Genomic DNA, 19,326 nt, shown 5'->3' with positions numbered 1-19,326 from the left:
GGCACATCCTGTACGCAGACAGCCGGCGTGGTCGACTCCCCTTCTCGCCAGTGTCATGGCACATCAGAAATCTCAAGAGGCACACAGTTTGTGATACACTGCTCTAAAGCATTCAGAATACTATGTAAGTGAGAGCATTGTACTGCTGATCTGAGCAGTACAGGCAAGTGAGGGCCCTATTGGGTCCATACCACAACACTTTTACTGTGTATTATCGGATTGTTTTATTGGACTGCACCATTTATTGTGAAGGCTTTTTAATAAACAAGCTATAAAATCAAGATCATTAATTCCACAGTTTTCTGTGTTTGGTTTCGTCTATTCTCCTGTGGAATTTTCATAGTGAATCTTTTTGCTTCTCTTCTTGTAAAGAACAGCTTATTATGTTCTGCATTTATTTTACAGACCTTTTCTTGGTTGGAAAGCAATCTTTTGGTGTAACAGGTCTGATGCAGAGCTCTATAAATATCTTCATCCTCATGGGAACACACTCTGCATGACCGCGAATATGTGAAAATGGCCGTGAATAGCGAAAATGGGTCACCTTTTATTTTCTGTAACCCATGCTAATACAGAACATGCGGATAATGAAAACGTACTGTACTGTGCGCTGAAGCAAATATTTGACCCAATATTTGGTGACACTCATTCGGTTAGCATGCCCTGCTCATTGGATTACTGCCACTGACATTCTTTTATTACAAGGCGGTATATCCAGAACTTAATAAACATATTCCGTGGAACTTTCTGGATAATATCGGGCCAGTCCATGAGTGTAGCCAGGCAAAATCACCAGTTATGTAGATAGTGGTAATGAACGGTGTCTCTGTTTGCATAATGTAGGGCAGTGAATTGGTGTTCTTTGGTTCATCCTTTTGGTTCATTCAGATCTGTCTTCTAACTGGATAAAGCTGGCACTGGCCGCTGAATCTGGATCTTCAGTGCAAGACACCATCCAGATACTTGATCTTAATATCCCAATATTGTAAAGCAATCACTTACTGCGGGGTTCAAATATTGCTAGGATTTTATGCATTTGAACCTTTCATAGTTGCTTGAACCATGTTTGAGGTTTAAGAAATACAGTGGTACCTTGGTTTACGAGCATAATCCGTTCCAGGATCATGCTCGTAATCCAAAATGCTCGTTTTTCAAAGCAAAGTTCCCCATAGGCTTTAATGCAAACTCAGAAGATTCGTTCCACAACGAATGGTGGCCCAGGGGTGAGTACCTGCCTGCGGGTGCTGCACAGCGATTCCAAAGTGGTGCCTTCCTTGCCTCGGGGTCCCCATGCGGCTGCCCTCTGCCGTCCGTCAGCGCTCTCCCGGCTCCCATCTAAACCGGCCGCCATCCTGAATGAGCATGTGCGCGACTTCTCTCTCCTCTCCTAAGTCAGCCGCTCCCCCGACAACACGCTCACCACGTACAAGGACGTCCTGCGTGCTTGTACGTGGTGAGCGTATTGTCGGGGCAGCGGCTGACTTAGGAGAGGAGAGAGAAGTCGCGCGCATGCTCATTCAGGATGGCCAGTTTAGATGGGAGCCGGGAGAGCGCTGACGGACGGCAGAGGCATCGCTGAAGCAGGAGGGCAGCCGCATGGGGACCCCGAGGCAAGGAAGGCACCACTTTGGAATCGCTGTGCAGCACCCACAGGCAAGTACTCTCCCCTGGGCCACCATTGCTGAGTGCTTGTTTATCGGGGCAGTGCTCGGTTTACGAGACAAAAGTTTGCTGAGTGTTTTGTTCATCTTGCAAAACACTCGCAAACCGGTGCACTCGTAAACCGAGGTACCACTGTAGTTGGTTTTCGGTGTTCTCCTTCCTCTTTCCTATCTTTCCTTCTTTTCGTTGCTCTCCTTCCTCTTTCCTGTCTTTTTCTATCTTTCCTTCTTTTCCTCTTTCACTTGCTTCAATCTATACTTTCCCTTATAACATTTAGAATATTTTTGAATTATTGCGAACTGCTTTGGAGTTTCTACTCATGAGCGGTATATCAAGTTTTTAGTAAACTTGAAACTTGGTTTTTTATTATGCTCATGAGATACAGTGCCTGTCACCTTGAATTTGCAAAATTAAAAGATGTAGAAAACACTATTCTGGTGTAAATTTATGTAAAACAGAGGTAAACATATTCAGAGTCAGATCAAATAATGGGCTGAATATTTCCAGATGTAGGCTTAAGGGCATTATAAATGCTGTGTTTTTAATAATATGTATTATCTCACCTCAAGGGGTGTAATAACTCCATCAATGATGACCTGTACGTGTCAAAAGACCAAATAGTTACTGCCACCCTTTTACAAAAGTAATTTCTTTCTTTGTAATAAAAGTGTACTGACCTTCTTTAACTATTATTTACCAGTTGGAGCAATGGTCAGACTGAAAGCATTCTCTCAGAAAGCCACTCAGTGCTGGTGACATCATCTGTGGACAACAGCAGGCATACCAGCCCAGCAGGGCCAAGGGGGCGCCTAAACGGAATTGGTGGCCCCCGAGAATGCAACAGTTTCTTCAGGCATGCAAGAGATACTCCAGATTCCTACAGAGATTCACCTCACAGCGAAAGGTATGGTAGCAATCTTATGAGCTGGACTCCAAAGAGGGGAAGAAGAGGGCAATTATGAAGACATTTCTGCGCATAGAACAGGGAACTCTGGGTAGAAATTGAGGCACTATACAGTATATGTACATGTATGTATATGATTCTGCGATTGGGTTAGGTCAGATAGGGATCCTAAGTGCATAGGTTTGGAGTTTTCGAAGTTATGCATGCAAGCTATTATGGATAAAGAACATACACAAATTGCAGAAGGAAATCCGTGAACATATTTTTTCTGAGTCAGCTTCCAAATTGAACTTTTTCTCGTTGAAAGTGGACATAAAGTTTGTGGCTTCTTGAGTCATGTGACCCGACGTAAAGAAATCCCTTTAAAAGTCACACTGTTGCAACATTTCACCCATCTTCACTTTCACTGTTTGTGCATGAGAGTTTATTATTTTTACTTTGTGTTCTCTCCTAGGAACCCCCTTTCCACCCCCACGTAGCTTACCTAGTGAATTGCCCAACAATCGCTGCCTCTGAATCGATGTAAGGAAGTCCCTTTAAAAGTCACACTGTTGTGACATTTCATTCATTGGGCTTGGCCCTTGGGGGCGAGCTCTGAGGGGTGACTCTGGAACTCCTTTATCTGTTCCCTATCAGTTTTTACTTTTATTTTGCTATCATCTTTTCCTTTTCTCCCCTTTTCAACTAGCTCCAATATGGCTGCTATTCTGGCATTTTGGGGCAATTGACCTCAACAATCTTTTCCTCAATGTTATAGGCAAGTAAGTAATCTTATTTCTTGTGGAACTACTCCATCTCAAGTCTCTGTTGAATCTTGTTCTTATATATTTGGTCTTCTAAATAGCAGATCAGTCCATTCTAAATCCTCACTTGTTGCAGATTTATTTTAATAGTCTCAATTGATTTGTCTTTTTCTTACAGAAACATGGTTGAAACAGGGTGAGGAAAGCTCTTTATTCATACATCTGCCCCTTGACTTAATAGCACTGTTTGCTCAATGTATTTCTAAGCAAGCCATACCATAGATATTGTTCTGTCGACACCTCAAATGGCTTCTTACTTATCCCGATTCAATACTCTTCCAGTTTCATGGTCTGACTATTATTTAATTTCCTTTCAACTGGTCTCTTTTCTCCCTCCAAAAAAGTAAAAATTCACTTCTCACTATGACTCCAGGTTTTTAAATCACCTAAATCATTCAGAGTGTACTCCTCTTTTTACTTTTTTCCTTTCTAATTTTCTGTCTTCTACTATTGAAGAACCAGGCACACTGTTGGAATGAAAACCTTACAATTTGCCTTAATAATATCACTCCTATTAAAATAGTCAAATCTTCCCTACTATGTAAGGAACCATGGTATCATGATGGACTTCGCCATCTAAAACGATAATTAAGATGTACAGAAAGAAACTGATGTAAGCGTCAAGACTCTGCTTCTTTGCAATCTTATAAAATTCTTCAATCTGAATATAATACTAAACTTCAGCAAGCTAAGAAGCAATATTATTTTAATATCATTAACGATTCAGATAATCCACCTAAATATCTTTTTTTTCTCATTTATCACTTTATTTTTAGGACTCTACCCCTTGAACCTTCTCTTCCTTCAACATTAGTAAAAAAAATTTCAGATAAAATTATTCAGTTGAGAAAAGGTGCATCAAGATGCATCACTTATAAAACAAATTCTCATTAATTCTATAGTTTTGCCATTCCTCACATTATCAACATTTTCTATTCCCTCCTTAACAAAATTGTCAACAATTATATCTGATATGCATTGTACCATGTGTTCCCTACATCCTGTCCTTTCATCTTGGCTTAAACTTTCTATACATGGTTTATTGCCACGCGCTTTAAATTTGATCTCCAATTTAGAATCTCTTTTTACTCATATGTGGATGACATTCTTTTAGTTTTTCTGACTACCCTTTCTCCTGATTTCTCAAATTTAGTTGACTGTACGATTGCCATGACAATCACACACAAGCTAGTTCTTAAGTAGGATAAAACCACTGAATGTTGGTTAACTGGCTGCACTCTTTGCCCTACCTCAGTTCCAATTCTTTTCAATCAACTGATCAAAATTGTTGAATAGTTTAAATATTTAGGTGCCAGTTTTGACAGGGCATTAACATTTCATGATCAAGTTTCAAAAGTTCTAAAATCAAGCTTCTATGCTCTACAACAATTACAACCTCTGTGACATTAACTAGATAAATCAACACTCCGAACTCTTATTTATGCATTTATCATCTCACATTTAGATTATTGCAGTGTGGTTTATGCAGGGATTTCTCAAGTCGAACTCAAACAATTACAAACTTCACAATACAGCTGCTTGATTTTTGCTTAATGCCAATTGATTTGATCACTGTTCACCATTTATAAGATCACTGCACTGGCTCCCTATGCATTTCCGGATTCAGTCTAAATATGTTTGCCTTACTCATAAGGCTCTTCATACCAATGTTCCCTCCTACCTTTCTAATTTAATTATAGCTTATACTCCCACAAGATTCTTGCATTTCCTAGATGCTCACCATTTAACCATTCCTCCATTATCTAAAGCCTATTATGAATTCACCTGAAGTCTGCCTTTTTCTAACTTTGCCCAAAACTTTGGAATGATCTTCCCAAATACCATCAAAAACTTGACATCGTTCCCTACTTTTATACAAGCACTTAAAACTTACTATTTTCAGGTAGTTTATCCTTACAATTTCATTGGGTGGGTTCAGTAGGATCCACAAGTTCTTTGAACAAAAAAATGCTATGTTTGTTTGTTTGAATGAGATTTTTATCTTTGATTTTATGGAGTTCCTTTTCTAACTTTTTTATTTTGTTTTAGCATGTGCACCACCTTGACCAATGGAAAGGTGGTATAGCAAGCCTTTTTAAATAAACATAAACATAAATTGTATATGCTTTGTTTGAAAGATTTCTCATCAAAGACCTGGCTTATATGAAGAATATCCCTTTGTAAAGAGACTCATCTAAGGTGAGTTCCAAAACCTGTTAAATATGAAAAACTGTTCTCTGGATAAAAACAAGTTTTTTATTTTCAAGAATTATATCCAACATAAGAAATTTTTCCCACTGAATATCATGTACCTTATGAATAAATGCCTTTTAATGCAAATTTCACATATTTTATGACTATAAAGGCAGTCTTTTACCAATATGAACTCATTATTGAAAAAACAGTTACTTAACAGGTTTTTGGAACTCACCTCTTCAATTGCTTTTAGGGAGCAAATTAAAGCTTTTCCATGGGAAGAATAACAAAGTCATTCAACATTTCCCATGATACAAACAGGGTTTAAAAGGTGATGGCAGTCTTACGTCAATATAGGAGTAAATATTCAGCCAGTGGCAGAGAGCATTTTGCTGATTGCCACCAGACTTATTCCCAGATATTCAATGCTAGACCATGATAACATATGGTGGCCGCTTAAGTCGATATGCAGAACTTAAGCTGCCATGGGTTGCTGCATAAATGTATTCAATGTAAACCGCTTTGGTATCTGTGGAGGAAAGGTGGTATGTTGTATACGGTCCCATTTATACAGTTACCCTGGCCGATTTAATGCTGAATATTGCCATTTAGCCGTCTAAGTACTAACTCTGCTCCAAGGCTGCCCCCCAAAAAGCCAACTTTTACTTAGCGACATATCTAATCGCTAATTATCAGGAGTGATAGCTGCTGAAAAGTAGCAGATAGCTCAAACAAGTGGTTTAACTGGTCAGTGGCCTTTCTGGCTAGTTAAATCATTTTGAATATTGACCACATATGAAGGAGCTTCAAAATATTTCCGCACTTTTATTTTTTAAATACTATTTATTAAATGTCTCAAAAGCAAATTACATCACTTTTCCACATATTCACCCTGTTTTGCGATACATTTTTCCTTTGACATTCCATGACATGCACTCTTACCACTTCTCCTGCCCCCAACCATTTCCCACGAAAATATGAAAGTGTGGAAACTTTTTGAAGGACCCTCAAAGATTTTTTTAAACTGTGAATTTGTACATTTGACCAGTTATTTGCTGGGAAGCAGTTAATATTTACAACCTTTTGTTGTCCTACAAATTATTGGGGAAGTGAAAAAAAGGCTTTATTTTATATTTTGGCAATTTGTTTTTCCCAGCTTCTGTTAGCACAAATCCAAGAACCCTATAATGCTAGAAAGAACTGTTACAGGATAAACTAATCTGAGTTTTTAATTAAACTATGTTAACTTTTAATGTGGGTGTTGTGTTAAGTCTGGAGGTGGATTTTAGTTTTCATTACTCACCTTTTCCAAATCCAAGCTCAAGTTAAGTTAAAAATTCAAGTGCTGGGAAGCCCACAGCCCGAAACAGCCTGCAGCCCAAAGCCCGAAACCAAGGAAGCCCAAAGCCCAAAGCCAAGGAAGCAGCCTGCAGCCCGAAGCCGCCCACAGCTTCTTCAGGCTGTTTCAGGCTTTGGGCTGCAGGCTGCTTCGGGCTGTGAGCTTCCCAGCACCAGACCACCAGACACATCTATGTGTAGAGGAGGAAAAACCAAGAAGAAAAAAATTTTGGACCAAATTTTATTTTCTTGGTTTTTCCTCCTCTACAAGTGGGTGTGTCTTATGGTCCAGTGCATCATGGTCCGAAAAATATGGTATTTCATTGCCCAAGTGGGCTAAAAATCCAAACAGCACCTGAAGCAATGGAGTATGAAATGATTTGCCCTGGCCACAAGGAGAGTCAATAGGAGGCACAGGATTTGAACCCTGGCTTCTCTCATTCTCAGGCCACTCCTCACATCTGGTGGCACCTTTGCACGTGTACCAATTCTCAGGTTAATAGCCAGACAGAGAACAGAATGTATGGGGACTCTGCAGTATCATTAACATAGAGCTAATCACTGCAGCTCTGTTACCACAGCAGATCATACAGCATAGTTTTCATCACCAGGTGTATCTTCAATGCTCCTGTTTCTCCCTTCCATTCGGTAAGATTTTCTTGATTCTCACTAATTAGGTCTTTAACTTGAAGGAGTCTCTGCAGCAGTATTTGCAAAGAAACATCATCCTATTATTTGGTGCCATCTTGCAGTTCCTGCTTTACTCCCTTGCAAAGTCCAACTTTGTAGGCTTGGCCCGTCATATTCTAGAGAAGCAGGAAAGCTAAAAGTGCAATGGATGTCAATGCAAAGAATCTGACAGAGGTGGGAGAGGTCTAGCTCTTCATATGCTGTCAAGTTAGGTGTAGTGGACTGCATCGTATTACTGCAATGCAATTAACACACAATAAGGAAATGGTCACATTTAATGCAGAAGCTTTCCGATTTCCACAAGGTAACTGTGGTAACCACCACGTGGTACCTTCAAATCTTTACTGTACTTTAGTAAGTAGGTCCCTGTATGAAAGACTAATGGCCTTTACCAGTAGGGATTGGGACTTGTATACCACCTTTTTGTAGTTGTACAACCACACTCAAAGCGGTTTTACATACCTGTACTCAAGCGTTTTCCCTATCTTTCCCGGTGGGCTCACAATCTATGTAATGTACCTGGAGCAATGGAGGATTAAGTGACTTGCCCATGGACACAGAGAGCAGCACAGAGTTGAACCCACAACCTCAGGGTACTAACCATTAAGCCACACTCTCTTCCAGTAGTTCTATACTACCCTAAATGATTTTTGATTGACCTGAACCAACCATTTCAAAATTCAAACTAGGAAGCCAATATAGAAAAGGCTGTTTCACATGCTAAATGGTAGGAGGTATGCATTAAATAAGATAGTGGCCCTTATTTTAGGAGCTTTATTTGTGTTCTGGACATCTGAAAACTGGCATTTAGACATTCAAATTGCATGGGTATCCAAATCCCGATTATTTAAAGCTAGGATATGGAGGTCTAAAGCTGGAATATGTCCTTATAGTAAGGGGGTTTAGTCTGTATGCATATTTGGGCAGGACTAGGAAGGATCCAAAATACGGACATCTAACTCTGAATTCAGAAGAGGAAGGGATATCTATGTCCAAAAAGATGTATGTTGTTATTTACACTTGGTACTTGGTATATCCAGGCTACAAATGGATGCTCTGATTGAGCAGCTGTTCACCAGAGGGATTAAGGCAAGTCAGCTCTTTAATTCCCCAGTGGTTGCTGTCCCCTCCCTCACCTAAATATGAAGCTGTCAAGGGCTACTGGGCTCTATGTCAGCCTCAAGAGCTATGGACTTTCATGGTATTAATTTTTTTTTTTTTTTAATTAACGTAATACAACTCCGTGCAGAGTTAAGGAATGGGTTAGTGCAGTAGACTGAGAACCAAGAGACTGAAATTCAAACCCTCTTCAGTTCTTTGTGGGGTTTTTTGTTGTGTTTTTTTGAAATTGTGAGCTTGTAGGGACAGAAGAATACCTACTCTATCTGAATGCATAAGAAACCTGCAAGCCTGAAGGCTGTTGAAACGTTGTACACTCAAGTACAGTAGATATTTTTCTCTCCCTGGAGGACATAATTAAAAAGAAAAATCACATATAGCTGAAGTGGGATTTGAACCCACAGCTTTCACTTTTAAACTAGCCCTCTGCTCCACACAGACATATCGGTGTGATTGTTTTACAACATGGATGTTCCTATGCTGCCACAAAAACATCCATGTCCCTTCTTTTTCCCCGTTCATAATTAGGATGTTTCAGTTTGTAAAAGGGATGTTCATGATGGATGTCACCAGCACCTGGATGTCATTTTCCCATTTACTTAAACTAGACTATGGGCTCCTTTTACTAAGCTGCGTTAGCGGTTTTAGCAAGCGCTTAATGCGTGCTGCATTGCCGCACGCACTAGACGCTAATGCCACATTGAGCTGGCGTTAGTTTTTACCCGTAGCACAGGGGGCCCTAAATTTCATCAGGTTGTGTTCTAAAATACATGAGAAATTGATGTCCATATTTAACATAATAACTTGACATCCATATTCGGACTTGGACATCTTTCTAAAATGTCACTGAATATGTACTGTTGATCCATTTAATACCCTATAAAAGAATGTGCATTATTGTATACATGACAACATCCAGGGTTTATCAAGGGTTCTATTATTTTTGCACACTCTGGGCTCCTTTTATCAAGGCGCACTACGGAGGTTAGCGCGTCGGACATTTCATCACGCACTAACCCCCGCGGCAAGCCAAAAAAATTAACGCCTCGTCAATGGAGGCGTTAGTGACTAGCGCGGCAGGCGGTATTCTGTGTGTTAAACCCCCCCTTTCCGTGCCTTGATAAAAGGAGCCCTCTGTGTTGCTGTGCTAAGTCTGTAGTGCACATTATTATGTCAGCCCAAAAGTATAACTTTTTCCACAAATAGCATTTTGTAGAGATTGAATTTTTCTTTAGTGCATTGATTTGTAAATTCAGTTCTAACGAAGGGCTGAAGTGCAGCATTACATACATCGTTCCAACCAACAAAGCCTTTATTCTTTAGAAGCTTAGTCCCAACAAGGATCCACATTTCGGCATATCTACATGCCGTCCTCAAGAGACACTGAATCCAATTATTGGAAGGTAAAAAGCGAGTTGCTGAAGGAATAGCGCCAAAACACTAGCAATAATTAATAGTAGTAGACCAGGCTTCAAATAGATGCATTATAAATAGAGTTACCCGATGTCCAGATTTCCCCGGACATGTCCTTTTGAGGTCATGTCCGGAGGGCTGGACGGCTTTTCAAAACCCGCCATTTTGTCTGGGTTTTAGAAAGCTTCCCGCCATAATCACATCAGGAAGGGGCATGCTCGGACGCAATGCGGTGATGTCATTGCAACATGCCCGTGCGTGTGCGGATGCCGTCTGGAGGCAGAACAGGGCGGTCCTGGGGAGGGTGGCCATGGGTCTGGATTTTCCCGAAGGAAAATCTGGTAACCCTAATTATAAAGACCTAAAGGTTAGTGCCCTTTTATAGAATTATTCTCCACATGCACAATAGCAAAATATAGGGGTCCTTTTATCAAGCTGCGGCAGGGGTTTAATGTGCGTAATACCGCACGCTAAACTGCCTGCCGCGCTAGCCGCTAACGCCTTCATTGAGCAGGCATTAGTTTTTTAGCCGGCCGCAGGGGTTAGCGCGTGATGAAATGTCCGACGCGCTAACCCCACTAGCGCGGCTTGATAAAAGGACCCCATAGTGTAAAGTTCAGCTGATTTTAGTACATTGCCTCTAGCTGTACAGTATCAGATTGTATTGGGAGAGTGTTGAATAAAATTAAGATTTGCAATTCAAGAGATGCAAATATATCTAATAGAATATGTATGAGATAACCTGTATTCCTCACAATTATTTTGCTTCAATCTATGATAGTGCTAATAAGATGATAGCACTGTAATTGTATATCTCTATAGAATATATTTCTGCAGTGATATAGATTACAATAATGTTACAGAATTCAAAACTATCATGCATCCATTCTCAATATATGCTACTGATTCCATGTTTGTAAACTGCAGGTAGCTTCCCCAAGTCCATCCACCACAATCATTGAGCAGTTACAGTATTAAATACACCAGAAATTATTTGTAAAGAAAAACATGGACCAAAGCTAGTGAACCTTCTATTTATCATTGACATCAAATACACTCTTGGCCAGGATACCATGATCTACCATAGGTGCAAGATGCTTATCTACCCCATTTAGCCATGTGAAAGGCAGTCGTATAAGTGGGCACCCACATTATGCATGCATTGCTTGCATAAGTGTCTAGAATTCTAGCACTTATGTGTGTAAGCGTACACTACCTGCGAAAGAGAGTACTTAAGTGCTATTCTGTAATGGGCATATAAGTGGTACTGAGTGCAAATGAAAGAGGCATATACCAATAGTGGTGTAGCGAGGGTACGAGGCCCTCCCCTGCCACCTTCTCCACCCCTCTACCTCCAAACACTCCTTCCCCACTCCCTCCTGCTGCTTGTGCATTGCTTCCCTTCCCCCGTACCTCTGTAACGTTCCTGGCATGAGCAGCAACCCCCAAGCTGCTGTTGCACCAGTGTGGCTCTTCCTCTGACGCCACTTCCTAGGTGCGGGTCCAGGAAGTGATGTCAGAGGAAGAGCTGACATTGGCGTGACAGCAGCTTGGGGATTGCTGCTCGTTCCAGGAACGTTACAGAGTTACTGGGGAAGGAAAGCAGCACGCACACAAGGAAGTGGGAGGGGAGCAGGGGGTGGAGAGCAGGATGGGTGCCTGTGCCCTCACCAAGATGGCACCCGGAATGGACTGCTTCCCCCCCACCCCCATTACTACCCCACTGTATACCCATAAGTTCTGTGCATCTCTGCTGCATTGAATGCACCCAAAGTTACACCAGCTCTATGACTGGTGTAACTGCTGGAGTGTAAATTTTAGACATGTCGATGAAATCTGAGTTTTGAAACAACAAAACAATACAAATTTCAAATAATACTGTATAGACAAAATATACAAAAATTGAGAACCACTTGCAAAAGATGAAAAATAGACACTGATTTTAGAATCCCTATGAAAATCTCAACTTTTCATTAAGTAAATTGATTAAACTATAATCTTATAATCAACTTAAACTAATGGGGACAAGCCTCAGATGAAATCTGAGTGTCATCAAAGTTGACATATATCTTTCTGGAGTTTGGAAAAAGAGAATAAAGAAAAATAAATGTACACCATAAATACCAAATATGTGCCTAAGCAATGTGTATTTACAGATAGGCATATGCATTGGTGGTATCTGGCTAGACAGTGGACAGAAGAAAGTTTCAAGTTTATCAAAATTTGTTATCCCGCCTTATCTGTAATCAAAGTGGTTTTACAAAATAAAAATTATAAAATGCAGGGAACAAGTAGACATCAAAGAAACATAAAGGGACAAATTTTCTTGACTGACGTGACTGACCAGAATGAAACAAACGGCACATGAGGAAAAAGGGAAGAACTACAATCAATGATAGGAAAGAACAAAAATAAGGGAAAAACCCCCAAAAGGGTAGGGAAACAGAAAATTAAAACCAAATACAGGATACTGAAGAGTTTAAAAACATATTTCCAGCAAAACTCCATTGACTTCCGGTCCATCATAGGATAAAGTTCAAGTGTGCATGTGTGGTTTTCAAACTCCTTTATGGAATATTTGACTCTTTGATTCCCCTTAGTTGGAATTCCTTTAGATCCTGCTATTCAAGAATTACAACAATTCACAAATTAGCATTTCCTTCTCTGAAAGGTATTAAATGCACTGGGAAGCTTAGTAAATCTTTTACATTTAAATTGGTGAGAATTTGGAATGGACTTCCAGATTCTCTAAGACTGGTAGATCAATTATATCAATTTCGAAAAAGTTTAAAAACCTGGTTGTTTTCACAATAGTTAATTTGATTTTAGCTGTTGAATAGTAATTTTGAGCAATTCAACATACTTTTTTCTAACTTTTTCCGTCCATCTAATCTAACCAATTTCTGTTTTTATCCCACAGTTTTCATTTTTTAACGAACTGTAAACTGAGTTGAGCTCCTTAGGGAGTAGATTCGGTATATTAAATGAAGCTTAGATTAGATTTAGGCAGAAGCCCTTACACCAACTGTATGGCTGGAAAAGTTCTTGTGCCTAACATATGGTTGCATGTGTGTTTGATGTGTCAAATGGAGCTTAGATGAAGACTTGGCTGGGAAGAACTAAGGCCGGTGCTGGGCAGACTTGGTCTGTGTCCTTCATATGGCAATTTGGTTTAAGATGGGCTGGGGAGAGAGCTTTGATGGAAGCTCCAGTAATCTGAAACACAAAGACAATACTGAGCAGACTTTTATAATCTGTATCCCACAGATGACAAAATGGTTTGGATGGGCTGCATCAAGCTTCGACAGCAGCTCCAGTCATTGGAACCTAAGGACTGTCCTGGGGCAGACGTCTACAGTCTATGTCCCAGATATGTCAAAAGACAGACAATTTACTAATGCATGTGACTGTTGGGCAGACTGGATGGACCATTCAGATCTTTATCTGCCATAATTTACTATGTTACTATGAAGCTCATTTTCAAAAAAAGGAAAAAGTCCAAAAGTGGCATAAAAGGGCAGATGGATGTTTTTATCACCAAACCCTTTCAATTCTGTATTTTTGAAACTTGTTTTCTAGACAGACAGTTCGTCTAAATCTCAAGGGATGGGTTAGTGCAGTGGTCTCAAACTTGCGGCTTGGGGGCCACATGCGGTTCGCCAGGTACTATTTTGAGGCACTCGGTATGTTTTATCATAATCACAAAAATAAAACAGTTTCTTGATCATGTCTCTTTAGCTATAAATTACAATATTATTATTAAGACTTAGCCAAAAGGAAAAATTTATAAACTGTAAAGGGTTTAACCTCATGCAAAATTGTCATTTCTTTAATAAGGCACTAACTATTTTTTCTGAGGCCCTCCAAGTACCTACAAATCCAAAACATGGCCCTGCAAAGGGCTTGAGTTTGAGACCACTGTGCTAGAGGAATGCTGTGGGCTGGACTAAAGTGGACATTGTACTCAACTTCTATGAAAAAAACAACTCCACTTGACTCACGTGGAGTTGTTTTTTCATAGAAGTTGAGTTTTTTTCTTGGAACTTGAGTTTTCTTCCTCCATTCCTTTTGTTGAAAGTTATTTGATAGTACATTGGACCTTGTACTGCCTAACATTTAGGAATGCTCACGATCCATGCGCCTTCCCTGGCCACGCCTCCTTTTCAAATTCATGCACTTCAGCTGGCACACACTTTTTCTAGATTTGTGCTTTTCAAGTTATGCATGTAACTTTTAATTAGTGCCAATTACCATCCATTATAAGGTATTAATTGCCAATTTTCGGTGCTAATTAGGCCTATTAAACAATTAAGTTGTGCATGCAAATTGGCTGTGCACATCGATGTGTGCACACAACAAAAGGCGCCATATGCAGAATTTCAGGGTAAGCCATTTCTACAAATTTAAGTGCACAAATGGTTAAATTTAGGTGACCTTTTAAGGCCTTAGCTCAAGCAATGATTCTTCCACAGCTTGATTATGGCAATGTTTTATTTAGGAATTATGTCCAAATTATAACATAAGCTTCAGCTGGTGCAAAATACTGCAGCCAAATTGATTTTTGGCTCCCAAATATTTGACAAAATTAAGCCGTTGATGATTCAACTACACTGGCTACCATCCAAATGCGTTTAGTTTTTAAGATTCTGAATGGTTTGCATTCTAAAGACCTTTCCCATCTTGTGTATCCTGAGACCAGCTGGTTGATATTCAAAACGATTTAACTGGCCGGAAACAACCGCTGACTGGTTAAATCACTTATTGGGGGGCTATTCGTTAATTTTCAGTGACACTTAGCCAGTTATCACTGCTAAAAATTAGCAGTTAGGCACGGATTCTTAAACCGGCGCTGAATTTGGAGGCGCCCAAACTCAGTTAAAAACGCCATTCAACATCCAAACGATGATATATAATAAAAGTAGAGCACAGGAAATCTCAATGGAGTTCACCGGAATGTCCTTATCCTCTCTTATTCCTTTCTCCTCTCCAGGATTCTGTTACAATCTGCACTGAGGTCTTTCTTCGTACCTTACCATTATTGTTTTGATTATGATGTATAATAATGTTAGCCATTTTTCTCTTCATGCTTATGACTTGTCATTTGATCTCACTGCATTTATTACTGAACATATTATGTGTATTGTGTTGTCTTTGAAAATCAATAAACACATTTGAACACTAAAAACGCCATTCAAATGGTGTTTTTAACTGAGTTTTAAGGTGCCTACTGGCATCTAAAAAAAAAATCTGCGCTGTAATCATGCCTATGGAGACACTTTAGACCGCCGAACACCACTGCGGGCGTGTCTAATGCTAGAAGTGGCGTTAGGCAGCCTAAAGCGCCTCTATAGGTATGATTCTCATTTTATAGGTAGGTACTAGAAATGTAGGCCAGGAAAACCCTGGCCTACATTTCCGCCACCTACCTTTGCCAGAGATGTGATTCTGTACCTGGTGCTGGCGTGAGTGACATGTGATCGGTGGCTGCTTTTAAGGCAACCATCAACCTCGGCACCGGTTATGGAATCCAAGTCTTAGTGCTTAAGTAAAACTTGCTATCTTTAGGGAGTCAGTTCTTAGCCAGTTAAGTGATGGTCAGCCCTTAAGCAACCAGGGTGACCACATAAATGGGACTGCATAAATCATAGTCCTATGTTTATGCAGCAGCCCATGGCCAGTTAAGTTCCGAATAATCAACTTAACCAGCTCTGTGTTAACCAACCGGCTTGGCACACGAGGGGCCGCTGAAAAGTTCTTAGCCCGACCAACAAAGCTGGGACAGTCTCCATCGAAGTCTATACACTTAGTCCAGCGATTCTCCACTTTTTTCGTTCCGTGTTTTTCCGACGGAATGGTAAAAGTGGACAATCGCTGGACTAAAAGGCTGATTCTATAAATGGCACCTAAATTGGCTGGTGCCATCCGCGTGTCAGTCACACTTAGACGCCGTTTACAGAATTGCAGCTAGCGGCACCTATGTAAAAACGTAGGCGCCTGAAATGCAGGTGAGGGTTTTAAAGGCCTACATTTCAGGCGCCTAAGTTTTTGGAGAATCGCACTTAGCAGCGCCTAACTCATGCTCCGCCCATAGAAAAGCCAACTTAGTTGTTAGGCACCACTAAGTGCTTTGCGAAAGTACATTGGGGCAGTTAAGGGTATTTTGCCAATTAACTTAGGCACCTAAGATACGCCTAACTTTATGTTCCCAAACCTGTCCTGGGGGACCCCCAGCCAGTCAGGTTTTCAAGATATCCCTAATGAATATGCACGAGAGAGATTTGCATACCTGTCACTTCCATTATATGCAAATCTCTCTCGTGCATATTCATTAGGGATATCTTGAAAACCTGACTGGCTGGGGGTCCCCCAGGACAGGTTTGGGAACCACTGCTTTATAGTATCAGCCCCTAAGTTTATAGCCCTCGATGGAAACTGCCCCAATTTTGTTGGTTGGGCTGAGAACTTATCAGCAGCCCTTCATAAAGCAGATATTCAATTCCGAAGCCCAAACATGGCCTGACATTGAATATTTAGAAATTACAACAGCAGCAGTCAGCAAAACACTCACTGCTGCCGACTGAATATTGACCTCTAGACATTTTTCACACTTTTTAATTTCTTCCAAGAGTTATCCTTCAATTAAATATATTTGCTTTAAGAAATGTTTGATAACTCATTTATGTTTCAAAGCCATTAAAATCTGGAATTGACTTCCATTACAGATTGCAATGAACCCTTCCTAACTTCTTTTAATTATTTGAAATCGTGTTTATTCCATAAGTATTTTTTTTTTTTTATAGATTGTTACTTTGTGTGATTGTCAGCTTTGTGTATTGACATCTTGCCTGTTAAACTGCCTTGAACCCCATAAGGATGAGGCAGAATACAAATTGCTTGAACAGAAAAGAATGGGGGGATGGGAAAATTACCTTTTTTATATCTAGTTTTAGGATTGTTGATAAGAAACATAACGTGATGTTTTGTGAAAAAGACCCACCCTTGTTTATTTTCTATATTTAGAGGTTTCTTTTCATGTGCTTCCTCAGGTATGTCTCAGCTATGACCACACCAGCTCGCATGTCACCAGTGGACTTCCAGTCTCCATGTTCTCCAAAATCCCACCCTCCAGAAATGTCTCCCCCGGTGTCCAGCTTAACAGTTTCTGTCCCTTCTATGGCTGTCAGTCCTTTTATTGAAGAGGAGAGGCCTTTACTTCTGGTGACACCCCCTCGATTAAGAGAGAGGAGGTACGACTACCCCAGCCAACAGTACAACACCTATCACCACAATCCGGGCCACGACACCAACAGCCTCCCCCCAAGTCCTCTGAGGATAGTGGAGGATGAGGAGTATGAGACCACACAAGAATATGAGCCCACACAGAAACCTGCAAAGAAACTAATCAACAGCCGGAGGGCAAAAAGAACAAAGCCTAATGGTCATATTTCCAATAGATTGGAAATGGACACTGATACGAGCTCTGAAAGCAGTAGCTCAGAAAGTGAGACAGAAGATGAAAGAATAGGTGAGGATACGCCTTTTCTGAGCATACAGAACCCCATGGCTACCAGCCTGGAGTCAACCACTGCATACCGACTGTCTGAGAGCAGGACTAACCCAACTAATCGCTTTTCCACCCAGGAAGAATTGCAAGCAAGGCTGTCCAGTGTAATAGCTAATCAAGACCCTATTGCTGTATAAAAACATAAACACATAGTCTGTAAAACTTTATTTTATATAATGAAGTATTCCACCTTAAATTAAACAATTTATTTTATTTTAGCAGTGCAGCAAGTAGAAAACAGAAAAAAGAAACTTTTATAAATTAAATATATGTATGTACAAATGTGTTATGTGCCATATGTAGCAATTTTTTACAGTATTTCGAGATGAGGACGATATCAATGGTGCCTTTATGTTACGTTATGTTGAGAGCAAGTTTTGTACAGTTCCAGTGATTGCTGTCAAGCTCCAACCTTCGGTTTCCCTGGCTTCTTCTGCATCGCACTGGTGATGTTGACTGGAATGTATGATTTGCCAGAGTTTTAGCAGTCCCTCTGTTTGCTTGTAGTGGTAATCTCTCTTCTGCTCCCCTCCTCCTGCCCTGTAATGCAATACCCATTGCAATGACTGTTTTCCTTCTGTAAGAGGTTTTTATCGACTTCAGTATACGAACTGAGGTTTGTCTGCTCTCTGCCAGCCAAAGGTTTGCTTTACTGGGCACTTGAAAATAATAGTAGGTTCGACAGCATGCTACTATTGATAACAGCAGGATAACAAAACTGCATTAAGGAATGTTAAATAAATACTAGGAATAAAAGTCATTCTGTGATAAAATGCTATGGTCAATCAGAAACTCAGCTTACTCCTGTTAAGAGCTCTCGCTTCATCTTTGTTGTAGGTGACCGAGGCGGTTGCAATTGTCCACCCTTAAATGATATTCCCCCCACCCCCCATCTTAGAGGCCCTTTCAGTCAAGAAGCTGATAAAATTAATACTTTATTCCACATCTATCTAGGATAAAGACTTGTCACCCAGGGCACACTCTTCTCCCTCATACTTATACATGTCTGTGCTATCCATGGGTTGACTGGAGGCTCAGAGGTGCAGCGCTGCTCATGTTACTGCCATTCAGAATATGCTCTTTAGAAGCTACTGTATCCAAACGGGCATTTAAAAAAAAAAGAAAAAGCGGCTGGCATCAAAGACTATCGAAATAATAAAGGTGCAATCATTTTTGACCTCTAGTACATTTTTTATGTTTACTTTTCACAGTGTGATGCTTTCTCAATTTGAAAAAGAGCATGGTTAAGGGAAGAACCCCCATCACCACCACCACCAACAACAAACAAAATAAAAAGAAAGCAAGTTGGAACTGCTCTGTGGCGTGCGCACACTTCATATTGCCCGTGTGCGTAGAAAGTTCTTGAAACATGCAATCTTTTTAAGGGACAGTTTTCAAAACAATTGCAATTTTTATAGAAAAACACAGCTGTGGAATCACCGAGGTGGCAGCTGTGGAATCTATTTTGATAAGAAAAAGAAAAAAAAAGAAATATTTATTTGAAAAGCCCAGTATGTATCCAAGCATGTTTGCATTAATAAAGCCCTCAGTGTGCATGAGTACTTGTTAGGTATGTGCATGTGAACAGTGCTAAAAAGAGAACCTGTGGTCGTTAGTGGCTTTGATAGTGTGATATC

At 40.3% G+C, this 19,326-nt stretch overlaps 1 protein-coding gene across 6 annotated transcripts in view; it reads left to right on the top strand.

Moving 5' to 3' along the window:
• The window catches only part of NRG1 (neuregulin 1), a 406,539-nt gene extending 387,667 nt beyond the window's left edge, over window positions 1-18,872 (top strand). For all 6 annotated transcript variants that reach the window (XM_033915850.1, XM_033915843.1, XM_033915822.1 and 3 more), the window contains 2 exons: window positions 2,363-2,566; window positions 17,172-18,872. In XM_033915850.1, coding sequence (XP_033771741.1) covers window positions 2,363-2,566; window positions 17,172-17,826 — 859 coding nt within the window. In that variant the 3' untranslated portion in view covers window positions 17,827-18,872. The remainder of the gene's footprint in view (window positions 1-2,362; window positions 2,567-17,171) is intronic.
• The last annotated feature ends 454 nt before the right edge of the window (window positions 18,873-19,326 follow it).

Source organism: Geotrypetes seraphini, chromosome 1 (assembly GCF_902459505.1).
Source record: "Geotrypetes seraphini chromosome 1, aGeoSer1.1, whole genome shotgun sequence".
NCBI classification, from domain to species: Eukaryota; Metazoa; Chordata; class Amphibia; order Gymnophiona; family Dermophiidae; genus Geotrypetes; species Geotrypetes seraphini.
The sequence above is the reverse complement of the archived record's forward strand: the minus strand, read 5'-3'. Positions and strand labels throughout refer to the sequence as shown.